Raw genomic sequence first — 18854 nt, forward strand, 5'->3', positions numbered from 1 at the left:
GAAACAGAGGTCTTCGTGTAAAACAGAAGGCAGACTATCAGAACGGAGGGAAACTGAAAATAAACTCCCAATAAATTGGGAAAATAATGAGGGAACTAAGGAGTTGAACACACCCAGACATGTGAGGGAGCCTTGGAAGTAGTTTGGGCGACACCGTTTCCGGGTTTTACCTGGCCCCTATTCAGTGAGCTTTTAAACATAAAGACAGATTTTGGGGAAACATCTTTGCCAAATTAGACAGGAAGGGGGAAAGATGGTACTTATACAGCAAAACTCTAAGATGAAATCATGGATAAAAAACACAAAGTTGAGAAACCAAAAAAAGAACATAACTGGACTTGAAGAGACAAGAATCTGGAAATCTTTCCATTACACACAGAAGTGGGTGGAAACCAAGACGCTCCTCTGAAGGCGATTTGTCACTAGAGATTTTTCCCGATGGCCATGCAGGGGGAACGGAGACCAGCGCGGGAGAGAGAGAGACTACACTTACAGACGCCCGGGTGTGCAGGCAGAGTCACACGGGCAGAAGCATCAGCACAAAAAGAGAAAATTCCCATTGACAGTAGTTGGGGGGTGGGGAGTGGAAGGGATCAGAGAGAAAAAACTGGAATAATAATTCAACCGAACTACTCCACTGAAGCCTGGAGCATCCGGGGCTAAAAATGAGGAACTTCGAAATGTAAATTAACAAAAGAACACAGTGAATGAAACCAACAGCTGGTCGGATAAAACATGTATTTCCTTAACGTAAATGCGCTATGAAAATTTTCATAATTTACAGTTATGAATTCTGGTCATGCTCTGTTAAGAACTCAGCACTGAAGACCCAAGAAATTAGGGAATGATTTGGGTGAGCAGATTGTTTGAGGTTTCTTTCGCCCCTTTCTTTTTTTTAAAGTTTATTTTTTTATAATTTTTAAAATTTATTAAAGATTTTATTTATTTATTTGACAGTGAGAGAGAGAGAGAGAAAGCGAGTGAGCACACAAGCAGGCAGAGAGGCAGGCAGAGGGAGAGAGAAGCAGGCTCCCCTCTGAGCAGAGAGCCCGATGTGGGACTCGATCCCAGGATGCTGGGATCATAACCTGAGCTGAAGGCAGCCGCTTAACCAACTAAGCTGCCCAGGGGTCCCTGAAGGGTTTATTCTTAAGTAATCTGCACCAAACGTGGGGCTGGAATTCATGACCCCAAGATCAGAGTCCCATGCTCCTCTGACTGAGCCAGTCAGGCACCCGCGTTTGATATGTCTAATGCCGGAAATGTCTCTGGGTCAGCTATGGAAAAACAGATTAAGTTTATAGATGATATATTTATTTCAAAATCACATTTTAGGGGTGCCTGGGTGGCTCAGTTGTTAGGTGTCTGCGTTCAGCTCAGGTCATGATCTCTGAGTCCAGGGATTGAGCCCCAGATTGGTTCCCTGCTCGGCGGGAAGCCTGCTTCTCCCTCTCCCACTCCCCCTGCTTGTCCTCCCTCTCTTGCTGTGTGTCTCTTTGTCAAATAATAAATAAAATAAAATCTTTTAAAAAAATCACATACTTAAAACTAGTTTCCAAGATTTAAATCATTCCTGCCCGCCAAAACTAATGCATGTTGTAAAATTTTAATTTGAAGAAAGAAGCTTTAATTATCATTTACAAGTCAAGGCTACTGGCAGTGTTTGTTGATGAGTGAATGAATCAAAACTGTTATAATACAAATGGGGGCGCCTGGGTGGCTCAGTGGGTTAAAGCCTCTGCCTTCGGCTCAGGTCATGGTCTCAGGGTCCAGGGATAGAGCCCCACATTGGGCTCTCTGCTCAGCGGGGAGCCTGCTTCCTCCTCTCTCTCTGCCTGCCTCTCTGCCTACTTGTGATCTCTCTCTGTCAAATAAATAAATTAAAAATTAAAAAAAAAACTGTTACAATACAAATGAATATCACAGTAAAAGAATCTGAACATAAAATACCAAATAATTTGGAAGTTCTGATCAGGTTTTTTTTGTTTCCAGATTCAAGTTCTGAATCCTTTGCTATGGTTCACAGCTCAGGAGCCCTGGAAGCTACTCTTGAATGAGCTGAGCAATGAGATAAAAGCTCGGGCCATGATAAAAACAGCTGTTTCCAACTGTGGGAAACACAGTTACTGAGAGCAGTACATTTCATCGGACCCACCAATTAAATGCACTGCAAGAGAGAATGATTCAGAGCTTACGCTGGTGATTTTTAACCTAAAAAGTCTGTTTTCTCCCCTCTAATTAGGCTATTTCTCATAATGTCCAAATCAGAACATTCACTGAAATGGAATTCCTCTGGAAATCCCCAAAACTGCACAAAGCCCCACAATTTCTGACCTCATCTCCACATGTTCACACTTCATTCTTTTTTAAGATTTTTTTTTCATGGTGAATTATTTTTTATTTTTATTTTTTTTATAAACATATAATGTATTTTTATCCCCAGGGGTACAGGTCTGTGAATCGCCAGATTTACACACTTCACAGCACTCACCATAGCACATGCCCTCCCCAATGTCCATAACCCCCCTCCCCCTTTTTAAGATTTTTTTATTTTTATTTTTTAATTTATTTGACACAGAGAGAGAGAGAGATCACAAGCAGGCAGAGAGAGAGGGAGAAGCAGGCTCCCTGCAGAGGAGAGAGCCCCATGCGGGGCTTGATCCCAGGACCCTGAGATCATGACCTGAGCTGAAGGCAGAGGCTTAACCCACTGACTGAGTCACTCAGGAGCCCCTCACACTTCACTCTTGAGTGTATCTTTATAAATCATGCTAGTGAAATTGTCATAAATTAGAAAATTCTGATCAATGTGCACAGTCTTCAGTTAATAAGAAAAAAAACCAGTATACTTCAACTATTATGGTTTTACAGTGAATATACTTTTTTCAAGCAAAAAGAAAATTTAGCTCTAGTTTATTCTTAGGGGACAAAATAATTATCAAAACCTATTATGTATGTATATATATATATATACACACATGGGTATGTATGTATGTGTATATATATTTATACATTCTACGATTTGTAAGCTGTAAATGGGAAATACCCCAGGCTACCAGTCTCCCCATTTCTGAAATCAAGTCGCAGGGTCTGAAATGTACAGCCAGCCGTGAGCTGAAAATGCTGAAAAACAGGGATGGAATATGTGATTCTCCAGGTGAGAAACTATTTCCCGTTAGGTCTCTCTGATGTCTACGTAACGTAAACGCACACTGAACTAACCGGAGTCGGTTGTGGGGACCGGAGGAAGCCATACGCCCAGCCCCGCGTACGAGATGGATCATGACGAGCTCACGCGTCGGGCGGGGCTTATAGCATCGTCCACATGGAAGTTTCCACAGGACAGCACGTAAGGGCAAATAAGCTGCCCACCACATTAACACCATCTATACACTGATCAGACCGGTCACCCTTTTTATTTAATTTTTAAATTTCCTCTAAGACAGTTTCTCAACCTCTCCTTGGTTTCTCAGGCCCTTAATACTTTTCTGTTACTGTACTGGTCGTGTATTTTGTACAACATCCCTTTCCTGGGCTTGTTTCAATATTTTTAGGCTGGGTTTGTGTTTCTGAAGAGCACTGGGGATGTGAGTTTCCGGAAAGAATACCACGTTGTACCGGGGGGCAACGTCGCCACGACGACTTATCACTGGTCCAGCTGAGCTCGCTCCCGCTCGGGTGCTGCCTGCCCGGCCTCTCCGCTATGGAGTTACTGTTTCACCCTCCCTGTACTCGGCTCTGCGGCCTTGAGTCACTGAGTTCAGTCTGTACTTAAGAAGTGGGAATGAAGCTCCAGCTCCTTGAAGAGGACAGTCTACGTAAAATATCTGGAATTCTCTGTAAGGAGGACTCATCCCTTTCCCCCACTGATCCTCCTTTCTCCCCCAAGTAAGCTCTACGCTCAGTGCGGGGCCTGAACTCACAGCCCGACATCAAGAGCCCGAGCTCTTGCACCTGAGCCGGCCGGGCGCCCCGTCAGATGTATGTGCACCGACACGGACTAGTGGCTATTTGCCATATTCTTGACGTTATAATCCGATACTGTCAGTACTAATTGTGTTACTTACACTACTCCTGCTTTGGCCACTGGAAGCTATTTCAGGATAATGTCCAGAAGGTAACTGGCCATTTTGTAATATGTGTTATAATAAGCAGGTTTTGGGATATTTTAACAGGATACCAATTAATGTACAATGAATCTATCTCCAAATTATGTCTAGAAAAAATATGAGCTGAAGACTAAGGTCAACTTAAAATAACAAACTTTAGGGGCACCTGGGTGGCTCAGCTGGCTGAGTGTCCAACTCTTGGTTTGGTTCAGGTCTGATCTCAGGGTTGTGAGATCGAGTCCCATGTGGGACTCTGCTCAGCGGGAAGCCTGTTTGGAATGTTCTCTCTCCCCAAAATACATACATCTTTTAAAAAAATTAAGAAACCACGACGCTTAGTTACACTCTTTTCACATAAGCATCATTACGTGATACTGGAAACGATCACCTCACTGACAAGACGCAGATGTTTTCTTGACAGAATGTGCAATTACGAGTAAATGATAAACCAGGCAGAAGTGCTACGAAGTTTAAAGCTATAAGAATTTTAACTGCACGCACTTCCTCGGAAATCTGACATTCACCACCGCACACACCACTGAGATCACAGAAGGCAGCGCGGGAAACGAGCTGTCCGCCTTCCGTCCTCGGACAGCCTCTGTGGCACCCGACGCGGACGGCAGACCCCTCGGACCCCGCCGTGCTCCCTGGGGCGGCGGCGTCCCTCTCACGGCTTCCACAATCACGGCTCGACAGGCTGACCTTCAGGCTGCGCTCCCTTCCGAGCCCCGAACCTCCATGTCCCCCCGGCCAGCGCCGAACCCAAGCCCGCCCTGCGCTCCCTGCGCTCCGGGCCCTCCCGCGCCCCCTCGCCGGCCACAGGGCGGTCCCACCCACCCCCGAGGACAGGGATCTTGCCGACTCTCTAAAATCTCCCCCCTTGCCTCACTTTTTTTTTTTTTTTTTAGGTCTTTAAAAAGGTTGTATTTATTTGTTTGACAGAGAGAGAGAGAGAGAGGGAACACAAGTGGGGTGGAGGGACAGCGGCAGAGGGAGAAGCCGGCTCTCCTCCGAGCAGGGAGCCCGACGCGGGGCTGCGGGCCAGGACCCCGGGTCACGACCTGAGCCGAAGGCAGACGCTTAATGACGGAGCCAGCCAGGCGCCCCTCCTCGCCTCTTTTTAAAACTGACTTCCATGCCTTCTCCATCACTACCTCAGCTCAGGCCCCATAACATGTCGCTGGACAAATCGCAAACTGGCGCATCTGAGACCTGTCCAGTCTACCTAAGCAGAGGACTTGCCACGTAACTTCGGCAAAGCGTTCTTCCTCTTTAAAACCTTTAACTGCCTGTGTAGCCCGGTCAGATGAGCGTCTGTTGGGCTCCCTGCTCAGCAGGGAGTCGGCCCCCCCTCTGCCTCTCCCCCTGCTCATGCTCTCAAATGAATAAATTAAAATCAAACAAACAAACAAATAACTAAAACCTTTAACTTCCCACTGCCCATATGGTAAACTCTATTAAACTCCTTGGTAGCTTAGATAAACAGAGGTTTCAAGATCTGTCTCCTCCTGCCTATCTTTCTGGCCTCATCTCGTGGGTCCCACAGCAGACTGCTCACACTTACCTACGCGCCATCAGATCTCCAAGCCCCTGAAAAGCCAAACAGGCAAAGCAGGTGTTCACCCTTTATTCTCTGCACACTAAACTAAACACATCTGTCTAGCTCTTCCTGAGTCGCTCTCTTCTCTGCCCCCAAAACATGTTGTGAATATCTCAATTTTAGGAGTTATCAGTAATTGTTGTTTAAGATTTTAAGTAATCTCTACACCTAATCTGGGGCTCGAACTTACAACCTGGAGATTAAAAGTCACAGGCTCAACTCACTGGGCCAGCCAGATGACTCTGGGGCTCTCAGTAATTATCTGTATACATGTCTCTGTCTTCTGAACTGTAAATTCCTGATGGCAGGAAATTACATTGTATTCATGCTTGCATTCCCTGCTCCTGGCAAACAATAAACAATAACTATGAATGGGCAGCGGGGTGGTGGGGTGGGGGTTAGGGTGGTTGGAAATGCCCGGGTGGCTCAGTCCGTTAAGCATCTGTCTTGGGCTCAGGTCATGATCTCAGGGTCCTGGGATCGAGCCCCACGCCAGGCTCCCTGCTCAGCAGACAGTCTGCTTCTCCCTCTGCCCCCCCCCCTCTTGTGGTCTCTCTCTCTCTCTCTCAAATAAATAAAACCTTAAAAAAAAATTAAGACACATTTCTATCCACTTATCAAAAGAGTGATTGTGAAGGAGAGAGAGAGGCTTCAAGATACAAGCTAAGAGAAGAATTCAGACTTTTGATATAATAAAGAATTTATCTGTTCTTTGTCTCAGATTCCTGGCAAAGAGCTTCAGAAACCCTTGGAATTTCCTGAGCGACAGAAGTGTCTTTGTTATGCCAAAGAAGGGACTTTAGGTGGGCCCCAAGATCGCCTCACTGATGGGGCGACTCAGATGGCAGGAGTAAGGGACTGAGATTTTGGGCCAGCCCAATCTACAGTGAGTGGAGGGGCCAGAGACGGGGTTCCACCGCACAGCCAGTAATGTAATCAGCCATGCGGATGTGGTTAAGCCCAACCAAAACTCTAGCCCCCGGGCCCAGTGCTGCACCTTGGTTGGCGAAGCTGTTGCTGTGCCAGGAGGGTGACACAGCCAGATGCCACAAAGAGAGGGCACGGAAGCGGAGTGTCTCCTTCTCCACTCCAGACGTGGCCCCACGAATCTCTTCAATTCCTGACCTGCATCCTTTGTAATAAAACCGTAACCCTACGTACAGTGGTTTCCGTAAATTCTGAGTCGTTCTACCAAAGTATCAAAGCTGAGAGCTGTGGGGACCCCAAATCTGTAGCAGGCCAGACAGAGGGTGGCAGGTCGGGGCGTGGAGACTTTTCCCACACGGTAGGGGGGCCGAGTCTGTGGAGGACTGCAGTTATGACAGAAAATTCGTGTCAGAACGGAGACTTCAGAGAGATCTTAATGGTTTTGTTATTTTTTAAAGGGGAAGAAGACAAGTTCTTATTCTTTTTTTTTTTTGGCAGAGAGAGAGAGAGGGAGAGATCACAGGCAGGCAGAGAGACAGAGGGGGAAGCAGGCTCCCCGCTGAGCAGGGAGCCCGATGCGGGGCTCGATCCCAGGACCCTGAGATCATGATCTGAGCCGAAGGCAGAGGCTTAACCCACTGAGCGACCCAGGCGTCCCCACAGACCCCGAGGTCTGTATCTCGTCCCCCCAGGACCCCGACACCAGGCTGGCATTTATTCTTCCAAGCCCACCTCCTGTGAGCGGTCTCTCGGGCGGCTCTAACGTTCACGCAGACAAGACACCTGACCACCTCGTCCGTCTGCTCGCTCACCTTCGCCTCATCCCCCACCTCTCATACGCTCCCTTTCATGACCCTTAGAGGCCGCCAACTAAAACGTTCCCTAGAGACAGATGCCCTGCTGGAACACACGGCCCAGGCCAGCTGCGGCACACGACAGGGAACTGAGGACTGGCGGCGGCTGAGGAACGCATACCCAACCAAGGTCGTGGCGGGGCTGGCGGGGACTGCTCCCGCTAGGTGACACACAGCCACTGATGTCATCCAGGACATGTGGATGGACTGTTGACAGACGTTCTGACTTTTCTTCTAAAGAAGAGCAGACTTCTGAACTCCTATATGAAATCTCCACATTTTTACACTTAAGCGATACATTTTTTAGGAACAGAAGGGACCCCAAGCGGTCGCAGACAAACCCGAGGCTGACGGCTGTCCGTCGCTACTTCAGAACTGCAGGTCCTCGGGGCTGCCCGGCCCCCCCCCCCCCCCCCCCCCCCACTGCACGCCCTCCTGACGGGCACCGGCCATCAGCCCATGGCGGACACGCGGCGGTTCGTAAATGTATCACCTGCTTTTGCTTCTACAGTACCAGGGACCGGCTCCCACGCGACCGTGAGAACACCAGGACGCTGTGGAAACTGCGCGAGACCTCACACGGTGTTTCAAAGCACATCAACGTTCCGAAGCACCAAGTTAACAGTGGGAGAGAACACAGTCACACAAATGAAACGGGGAAAAACACCCCAAATTCCTCTGGTCAGCGCCAACTGGCCAGAGCCTGGTCAACGAGTGCTTACCCTGTGGGTTCCCCGACCTCCGAGCAGAACGGCCCATCGAGAGGACATTGTGTGGCTCTGCCGGGGCGGCTTCAACCCTTCCACAGTCCCTTCATCGACTTACCTTCTCCTTTGCCTAAAAAAGTTAAAGCCTCTCTTACCGGAGTATTTCTTTATTTATTGAACAACTTAACTTGTCTTTTTAACTGCTGCTGGCATTTTCTAGAATTATCTTTCTTGGCGCTCTGATTACAGAGTCGCATACACTGGGTGCATCCGCTCCCGGCTTTCTCTTTTCCAGAAGCCCTTTTGTTTCCAGTGAAGGATCCGGACAGCTTCCCACAAGCTCACAGTGGAATGCTCCGGTCTCCAGCCGAAACATCTTCACTGAGCTCCAGAACTGGATCTCCAACTGCCTGCTCAGCATCTCCACATGAATGTGCCGAAGGCATCCCAAAGGTGACAGAGATTAAAAGGGCAAACTGCTCTCCTGAAACGTCCGCCTCCTCCGGATGGCGCCACACTCTCCAGTGTGCTGGCACCGGCCGGCCAGCACGGTCCCCTACGTGCCACCGTTTCCTCCGGACGGACCCCTGTGCCGCCGACAAACCGGGTCCCCCTGTAGCTGTTTTTCCCCGCTACAGTTCAGCGTTCACACGTGAGCCAGAATGATCTTTTGGAAACACAAATCTAAAATCAACATCCCTCTGTCCCTTGCCTGAGCCTATCATAAAACCTCGACTCACTGGACACGGTCTGGCGTCTTGACTCACAACTCTGGCACCGTGCTCTGTGTCCCTCCGGCCACAGGGGACCCGTCGCAGAGTCTAACTCCAAGCTCTTCGTCTAGGACTTCGAATGTGCTCATTACTCAAACCCCAGCTTGGGAAGCCAGTGGCTTCTCGTCCTTCAACTTTTTGTCCTTAAGCCATAACTAGTAACTTTATCTTAATTACGTGTCCCCTCCCGTAATGATCTGTCCCAACACGGCTACAGTAACTTGAGGGCGTTTCCCCCCATCGTGCCGTCATCCGTGTGCCGGCTACGCTCCCGGGTGTCTTCCGTCACTAGGGCTGAGCGCGGATGAGGCCGCCGTCGTGTCTTTACTAGATGCCAGTGACTAGAGGAACACCACATGCCTTAGACTTTAATAAACAAGGGAAGGAGTGAATGAATGAATAAAGTGCGGCACCATCTCCCCCGCCAGCCGCTGGCTGCTCCTCCTCCGGGTACCGAACAGTCTGGAGTCACTTTCTCGGGGGGGGGGGGGTTTGCTGAGTTAGGCCCCCGGTTCCAAACGTTCATAGACCCTGTTCTTTTTCTTTCTTTCCTTTTTAATACCCATTTATCAATTTTTAATGACATTTAATGTGTAAATTTTTTTATTACCCCCTCCTCCATTGTAAGGTGCATGAAAACAACGAACTCACCTGCCGTATTCCCTACTGTATCAGCAGGGCCCACAAAGGAGAATGCCTGGCAGACAGATATCCAGTAACGGCTGTTGATTATTTATCAAGTATTTGTTGAATGAATCTAATTATAAGGTTAGGAATTTTTTTTCTCTCTTTGTTACATTGTTAAAAACTAAAGAATGCTCAAGTGTCTCAACCAAAATGGCTTTCAGTTCTTAAAAGTTCATGAATAATGAACATCAGGAGCAAAAACTCATCTCTGAGGGTTTATCATTTCCTCTCACGCAGGAGTTTTCCACCTTTGGCGGACTAACACCACCAACTAACATGTGTGCGCTTACTACGGGCAAACCCCTTCCCTGCACACTGTGATCTCATCACTTGGCCTGATTGCCTTATTACCATTTCATAGGAACGGATACAGAGGCTTAGAGAATTTAGAGAATCTGATGAAACGTGTGGATTGTCTCCAGAGAAGCACACACAAGCTACAGACACTACAAGGGAGGCTCTACGGACTCCCTAGGGTTAAGTCACAACTCCCCAGGGGTGAGATCTCTGATAAAGAACTTCTGATTAGAGACGCCTTCCACAGGGTCAGGCAGTGTTTCCTGCATCTTGTTTTCTATCTTTGTTTCAATTTCTTTTTCCTTTCAATTCTTAAGATACTTTGCAGATGTTACAAATGTATTTATGATCTAGATTTGCTTCGCGTCATTTTATTTGCAACTGAAGCAGCTTTTATGAAGACACCTAGAGAGCCGTCTGCAGAATGACGTCCCTCTGAATACCGTCCCCTCCTGTGAAGCTGGTAATTCTGAATGCCTAGATTTTTGCTATGAGGCATATAGGGTTACCAACTTTTCTCCCTATAACATAAAGTCCCTTGTGATTATTAGATTAGCATGTATCTTGAAAGTCCTGCACAGCTCCCTACAGGTATCTATGAGCCGTTTTTCACTGAAGAAACTGTGTAACGGCCTTTCTGCATAAGAATCATTTTTCCTGGTTTACAAAAGCTGAGCGTTACTTGTTTTTATAATGGTATCTCTTCTCAAAATTCCAAATTAGCGCAAAGACATACCTTACCTTACTTCTCACATCTACTGAAAATGAGAACTTTGAAGACAACATTTCACGTTTATTTATAGAAGCACAAACAACCCAAACACCAGGAGCTCTATTAAAGGTCCACATGCATGTGTCAGGCAACCTGTAGGCAGAATATCCTCCTTCTCCCATACAAATGACAAGGGAACAATAACCCGCGTACCTGTCACGGTCTGCACTGCCCTTTCGCCGGAAGGCAGTGGCTCCTTCCTGTGAGGCCGAGCTAGCGCAGTGTCCTGTGCGGAAAACAGGCCAGGGCTGTCCGTTACTTTCTTCCGGCCGCTGGAGTTAGGGTTCGAGAGTCTGCCGCCGCCTTGCACTATTGCACTTGTGAAAAGATTTGTGTGTTCATCACTGCTGGCCGGGTCAGAGTTGGGAGTGAATCCTCCGAGGGCTAAACTTGGAGAACTTTCCGAACAGTCGATCTGTAAAGGCGTCTGGAGTCCCAGGGCCAGTGGGCTAGGTTCTGAAGGCTCGCGGTGGACCCAGTCTTCTCGATTCATTAGGCTTTTGGAAGGAGAGAGATGGGGGCAGGCCACAGGACATCGGTGCTTCTCCTTGTGTTTGTACCGCTCCCCCGCAGTTTCCTTCGCAAACCGACAGCGCTTCAGCGAGTCCACAGCAGACCGGGAGGAGCCCGCGCCCGCGGCGCCCTGCGGCTGCTCGGCCGAGCGGCGCTCCCGGTGCTTGCGCCGGTGCCTGTGCCTGTGCTCCAGCATCCACCCGTAGGCCACCTCGGGAGGGACGCTGGGGTAGGTGCTCACGGAGAGGAGGGGAGTCCTGCTGGTTGCGAGGAAGGCCTCCTGTCGGAGCAGCTTGTGTTTCTTCTTGTGGTATTTGCTGGGATTGAGGAGGAGGTGGCCAGCGTGCATGTAGGAAGGAGGCGGAAGGGGGGCCGTGAAAGGAGGAGAAGGAGGGGGAGGGTAGAGGGCGGGCGGGTACCTTCCGTAGTAGCCCAGCCCCAGCGGCGCGGCCGCCAGGGGCGAGGGGGAGTAAGGCAGGCCGTAGGAGGGGTAGAACCCGGTACTGGAAAGAGGAAAACTCAGGCTGTGCACGAAGGGCATCTCAGCCATGGCCTCGCGCATCTTGGGAGGCCTCCCCCTCTTCTTTTTCAGGTCAGGTTTGCGAATGTAGTGCAAAGGGTCCAGGGGGAAGGAAGGGTGCGCATAGAAGCTGTTGAAATTGATTCGGAAGATGGTGGGCAGCAGGTCTCGGGGGATGAAGTGGTGACTCCGGTGCGTGATCCGAATCTCACTCAGGCGGCTGATCAGCTCCTCCAGGTCCGCGATGAAGTCCGGGTCCTGCCGGCTTCGGAGCTGCGGGTACTTCTTTTTCCGCTTGCGCTTCTGCCTCTTCGTCCTGTCGCAGCTGAGGTAATCGTGGCTCCTGCGCTTGCACTTCCGCTTGTGTTTCTCCTTCAGGCCGCTCAGGACCGTGGAGGCTTCCGGGGCGATCAGAGCCGCGTGGTCAAAGGAGTGCCTCCGCTTCTTCTGCCCACAGAACTTCTCCGCTCTGTCCGACGTGCTGTTGTTATCTGTCCCGATGCCGCTGTCGCTGGGGACGGTCTCGTCGCTGTGAGACTCGCTGATGGGAGAAGGAGTCGCTTCCTTCAGAGAGGTGAGTTCACTCAGGTGCGAGGGGGAATGTGGCAACAGAGTCGGCGGAGAGAGTCGCCTCCTGCCCTTGGCGGCCTTCTTCATGGCCAGAGTCTGAATCATGCTGCCCCGGCTCGGGTGTAAATGCAAGTACGGCGCCGAGCTGGGCTCCACGAAGCCCGCGTCGCTGCTCACGGGGCTCTGGCCTCCGCTGGTCCCGGAAGACTGAGAGCAGACGGGCGACGGCAGGGTCTCAGAGCCGCTGGCGGAGGAAGGCAGCAGAGGGGGGAGTAGCTGTCCCAGCGCCGAACCAGCCGCCTGCTGCGCCGTTTGCTCAAGGACCGCGAGGCTGCTGGGGCTGCCGGAGAGAATGCCGTTTAGGACAGTTTTTGGTTTCCGACCCCTTCTCTTCCCTATGTAAATGGTTCCTTTCTTGCTGACATTGATCTGCTGGCCCAACTTAGAGCCGAAGGTGGCGGCGAGACTCGACACTGTGTTGTGGAACTTGGATTGCACTTTCCCCTTATTACTGGATTCTACGGAGCTTGAAAGGATCTGATTCAACAGCTTCTTCCTCTTCAAAGTCTTCATTTTATTTATTTTGCGGATAATTGTTTTCATTAACTGTCCATTGTTTCTCTTGGTAATTTTTTTATCCGGCTCCATCTCAAGGTCACTCATGCTGCAGACGGCGGGCCTGTGACCGTCGTCCAGGTCGTCCGGGTCCTGAAGCTGGTCCTCGCTCTCAAAGAAATCACTGCCGCTTCGACGGTTGTCACCTTCCGACTCCAGCTTGCTGGGACTCTCCGTGGCAACGAACGGGGCCACGGAGAGAACGGGTGGCTTCATCTTGACTGGTGACCTCATCTGCCTTTTAGGTCGGCCTCGTTTTTTCGGAAAAGGAGACACAGAAAGACTCTGTTGGAAGGAAGGAATTTCAATTTCGGGCTGCAAAATTGGGGGTTCCTGTTCTTCCTTAGACTGCAGAGAAAGAACTTTGGAGGCAGGGATTTTCAAAGTCCTCTTAGGCGGGCCTTCCAGCTGCGGCATCTCCTTCGCTTTAGGTCGTCCTCTTTTGGGCTTATAGATGCCGGACAGGAGGTCACTAGAGACGCACATGCTGGAGGGCAGCTTGTGAGCAGCGAAAGCCTTGGGCGATGTCTTTTCACTCTCAGCTAAGAGAGCGAGAGAGGGCGCTGCGGACTTGCTCAACTTTGGCAACCGACGTTTAAGGAAGTCATGGTCCACAAATGAAGACGGGCTGATGTTTTTCATAAACTTGGCTGGCTCGGCATTACCGCTGGATAGTGAGCTGCATGAAACGTTTTTGAAAAGCTCTGATCTTTCTAATTCTAGCCCTTTTGGAGACCGGCATGTGCTTCTTGCCACCACTTTAGTCCACCGAGGTTTTCTCCCTTTCCTTTTCTTTAACGGTTTGGACTGTAAGCTGGAGCTCAGGCTTTCGGCAACCTGGCAGTGTTTGTCAGACGCACTTACCGCCCCAAGTTTCAGAAAGGGCTTGTTACTGAACAGACTAGTGAAGTTAACAACCGAGGGGGTGATCGCATGAATACTGGACTCAGAAGTCAAAGGTGGCTTTTTTCCCAGGGAAGAGCTTATTCTTGGAATATCTATGTGTGTGGCTTTTGAATCGGCTAGCTCTTTATCGATTCCTTTACAGTCCATGTTCACGCTGTGACCCACAGACCTGTGACCGACGTTCAGGTGGGCACTTTCTGCAGGAAACTGCTTCTTGCCAGCAGATCCGGAAATGTCCTCCAGCAATTCTGTGGGAGGACTTAGAAGTAACGGATGAGGGGCCAACTGTGAAGACGTTTCAGGGGGACTTCTGGTTAAGGGGTTAACTGATGAAGTAGGTGAAGGGGAAGGGAGGCTGCCCTCCCCCGCCGCGCTGAAAGGGGACTTTGCTGTGGACACGTCAGAAGCAGCTCCCGTCTGGAAGTCCGGAGAAGTGCAGTACACCGGAGCTTGCTTTTCGTGCTTCGAGGTTTCGTACGGCCCCCTGTCACTGGCTGAGAAACTGTCTTGCTGAATGCATGTTCCCTCACTAAACATCTCCTTCTCCAAATTAATGATTTCTTTTCGAACTGAGAACTTCTCCAATATGCTTTCTTTACTCTGCCGCATAACATTCTTCTCAAAAGTTTTGCTGGTGGTACTATCTTTTAGGGATTCCGGAATTCCCTGGCTTTCATGACTACTGATGTTTGTACTACAAGAAGCCTTAAGTGGTTCCTGAGTGGGGAGCAGTGCTTCGGCCTTAAGGTTTATGGCATCCTGACTGACCAGTCCCGCCACAGAACAACTCACTAATTTCTTTCCCATGTCCTTAGTCACTAATCCCATTGCGGAACTGGCTACGATCTTCTTCGCACAGTCCTTGGCCACCAGGCCGACGGTGGAACTTAACTTCTTGCCCAAGTCTTTATTAACCAGTCCGACCACAGTGCCGAGTCCTAATTTCTTTCCAGATTCCTTATTCACTAAACCTGGAACAATACCAATTCCTAGCTTCTTTCCTGAGTCCTTGCTCAGCAGCCCTACCGTAGTGACAGTCCCTGGCTTCCGGCCCAAGTCTTTATTAATGAACACGGCCGCACTGCCAGCTCCGAGTTTTCTCACGGAGTCCTTGTTGACCAATCCTACCGCTGCGTTAAACACCGGCTTGTTCCCAGGATCCTTAGCTACCAATCCAACTGCTGTGCTAATAGCTGGTTTTTTCAGTAAGTCCTTATGTATTATTCCCGCTACAGAGCCAACACCCGCTTTCCTGACCAAATCCTTGCGAAGCAACCCCGCCGCACTGCCAGCGCCTAACTTCTTCGGTTTCGTCTTGGAAGACTTAGAGGGAGGACAAGTTGCAATGAGCTGTGCCAACTTCTCTGTCACACTCGTTCCTCCACTGAGTAATGCTCTGTCCTTTAAATCCGGGTCCCGGCTACCAACAAGGGTCGAGGATGCCGCGTTCAGGTAATCTGTCATTTCTGAGTGTGCCGGAGAAAGCTTCTTGGACAGAGGACTGTGGGCTCCCTGTGAATGAAGATGCACGCTCTCTTCAGACTGGCATTCAACGGCTGCGACATCACCTGTTTTCTTGTACAACTTGGAAGGGTCCTAAAATTTGAACAAGAAAAAGGTTTCAGACAGAATAAACCCATCGCTGCAGGTCAGCATTACAAGCGAACAAACCGACTGATCGCGTATCAGAGCAAAGGTAGGCAACGGCGCTACTTGAAAACGCCCGGCGGCGCTGCCCGGCGCCACAGGCTGAGATTCCTCTGCCGCCGCCCGAGGCCAGCACAGTGTTCTAGCTCTGCTGAATTCCAACCTGCCGTACAAACCGATATATATTACTCAGCATTTAGAGAAACCCCTATTATTTTTTGACATTGTTCTAAAAAGGCAGATTACCAGTCTCCTCTTACTTTAAACTGAATAAATACACATTAGCCTGCAAATGCACTGTTTTTGAAGAGAGAGGTATTGGTGTTACAATATCCCATGGTCCTTTCGTTAAAATAATTGATCACAGCCTCCCCCCTTCATTGTCTTCAAAGATTCCCAGCTAGGGCCGCATGACCCCACCCACTGCCACTCCTTTAGCTCACGCCCACTCACAGTCGGGGAGTGAGTAGTCACTCCAGTTCCCTCTTCAGTGACAGGAGTAAAAAGGACAATGAAATACATTCGTACTTTCTTTCTTTCTTTTTTTTAAAAGATTTTTATTCAACAGCCAGAGATCACAAGTAGGCAGAGAGGCAGGCAGAAAGAGAGGAGGAAGCAGGCTCCTCCCTGAGCAGAGAGCCCAATGTGCGGCTCGATCCTAGGACCCTGGGATCATGATCTGAGCGGAAGGCAGAGGCTTTAACCCACTGAGCCACCCAGGTGCCCCACATTCGTACTTTCTTTTTTTTTTTTTTAATTTATTTGACAGAGAGAGAGGTCACAAGTAGGCAGAGAAGCAGGCAGAGAGAGAAGGAGAAACAGGCTCCCCACTGAGCAGAGAGCCCGATGCGGGGCCCGATCCCAGGACCCTGAGATCATGACCTGAGCCGAAGGCAGAGGCTTAAACCACTGAGCCACCCAGGTGCCCCACATTCGTACTTTCTTTACAATGTAGTTTTATATAACATTTTAGGGCTAGAAATAACTTTTAAGTCATTAAAATAAATTGTTATCCAGTTCACGAATCCTCACCATATATTTTACAGGTGAATTCATGACTTCACACACCAATCTGTTTTACTTTTGGATAACAATTAAAGAGTTGTCTTCTGGGGCGCCTGGACGGCTTAGCTGGTTAAGTGTCTGCCTTTCGCTGGAGTCATGACCTGGGATCGAACCCTACATCAGGCTCCTCGTTCAGTGGGGAGACAGCTTCTCCCTGTCCCTCTGCCTGCTGCTTCCCCTGCTCATGCTCTCCCCTTCTCTTCCTCTGTCAAATAAATACATTAAATCTTAAAAAATCTTTCCAGTTCCTCTTTTTTCCTTCAGAATATTTTTTTTAAACAACTGAAGTATGATTGACAGAAAGAGTTCTTTTTAGCCATGAAAGAGGAGTGAAAGACTTGAACAAATGGAAAAACATACTGCATTCATGAAAAGATGACATAAAGATGACAATTTTTCCCTAAAAAATTTATAAATTTAATACTATCCCAATAAGAATACCACCAAGATTTCTTTCAGGAATAAGAAAAATTATCACATTCATTGGAAAAAATAGACAAGCAGGAACAGCTAGCAAAATCTAAAAAGAAGAAAAGCTAGGGCACCTGAGTAGCTTAGCTGGCTAAGTGTCTGCCTCTTGATCTCAGCTCAGATCATCTCAGAGTTGTGAAATCAAGCCCAGCATTCGTGGAGCCTGCGTAAGAGTCTCTCTCTCCCTCTGTCCCCCAAACCAAACATAAGAAGAAAAGCAAGGAGATAACTATACCAATTTTTTTTTTTTTAAAGATTCTATTTATTTATTTATTTGACAGAGAGTGAGAGAGATGACAACTAGGCAGAGAGGCAGGCAGAGAGGCAGGGGGAAGCAGGCTCCCCACTGAGCAGAGAGTCCGATGCGGGACTCGATCCCAGGACCCTGAGATCATGACCTGGGCTGAAGGCAGAGGCTTAACCCATTGAGCCACCCAAACGCCCCTGTTAAAGTACTTTTTAAAGCTTCTAATGAAAACAGTATGGAACTGACACATGAAAAGACAGACCCAATGGAACAGGGCAGAGCAACCAAACACAAATTCAAGCACCCAGACGTGAGTGAAGTCTATGTAACATGGCATGATTCCTAGAGCAGGGAGATTGGTAAGAACTGGGAAACTACCACCGACATTAACTAGATCTTTGGAATCCCACTGTGGGAGAATTATTCCAAGACACACAGGCAGAAATACAATGGATACAGAAAGTAATAAAATGTACACTATGTTTTAAGATTTTATGTCTTAAAAATGTTGTTGTTTGTGAAAAATGTTGTTATTGTTTTTAGTTAGTTAATTTATTTATTTATGCAATCTCAATATCCTTTGTGGGGCTTGAACTCACAACCCTGAGACCAAGAGTCACATGCTCCACCCTAATGAGCCAGACAGGTGCCCCAACCACTATTTTAATAGCAAATCCCCAAAATGATTATCTACAGGTGAGTGGCTGAATAAACCAAAGTGTATTTGCAGAACAGAGCACTATGGAACACAGTGCTGTGACTCTCTTCAAGAATATATTGTTAGGGGCACCTGGGTGGCTCAGTGGCTTAAAGCCTCTGCCTTCGGCTCAGGTCATGATCCCAGAGTCCTGGGATCAAGCCCCTGCTCAGCGGGGAGCGGCTTCCTCCTCTCTCTCTGCCTGCTTCTCTGCCTACTTGTGATCTCCGTCTGTCAAATAAATAAATAAAATCTTAAAAAAAAAAAAAAAGAATATATTGTTAAACGAGGGACTCCTGGGTGGCTCAGATGGTTAAGCAGCTGCCTTCGGCTCAGGTCATGATCCCAGCGTCCTGGGATCGAGTCCCACATTGGGCTCCTTGCTTGGCAGGGAGCCTGCTTCTCCCTTTGCCTCTGCCTGTGCTCGCTCGTGCTCTCTCTCTAAAAAATTAAAAAAAAAAAAAAGAATATATTGTTAAACGAGAAAAGCAGGATAGAGGAGTATGAACATATGCCTGATTATATTAAACATGGAAGAAAAAGAGCAAAGGTGAATGAAAATGGTGATGTATGAGGGAGGCAAGAAACCTAGAAGTTAGAGCTCTCTCCATTTGCTTATAGTAATTAGTGTTTTAAATATTTAAGAAACAAAATTATATCATATAGAAAAATATTCTAAATCTCTAAATATTAAAAACAATGTAAACAAATACATCTAGCAAATTAACTACAATTAGCAATAATCGCGCCTCGGATAAACCTCATTGGCTACGATACTGCCACTGCGCAAAGCTAGCAAATTAACTACATAGCTACATGGAAAGCAATTATTTTGAATTACCTTTAAAATATTTATGTATTTATTTTAGAGACCAGA

General features: G+C 48.4%; 1 protein-coding gene and 1 non-coding gene across 3 annotated transcripts in view; both read right to left on the minus strand.

The window, feature by feature from the left end:
• Window positions 1-18854, minus strand: part of ASH1L (ASH1 like histone lysine methyltransferase) — a 172287-nt gene that overhangs the window by 94644 nt on the left and 58789 nt on the right. For both annotated transcript variants that reach the window (XM_045983164.1, XM_045983163.1), the window contains exon 3: window positions 10880-15446. In XM_045983164.1, the coding sequence (XP_045839120.1) occupies window positions 10880-15446 (4567 nt within the window). The remainder of the gene's footprint in view (window positions 1-10879; window positions 15447-18854) is intronic.
• On the minus strand, window positions 18638-18771 carry LOC123928495. The gene has a single exon (XR_006815721.1). It is a non-coding gene; the product is annotated as a U4 spliceosomal RNA (small nuclear RNA).

This window comes from Meles meles, chromosome 17 (genome assembly GCF_922984935.1).
Source record: "Meles meles chromosome 17, mMelMel3.1 paternal haplotype, whole genome shotgun sequence".
In the NCBI taxonomy this organism is placed as follows: domain Eukaryota; kingdom Metazoa; phylum Chordata; class Mammalia; order Carnivora; family Mustelidae; genus Meles; species Meles meles.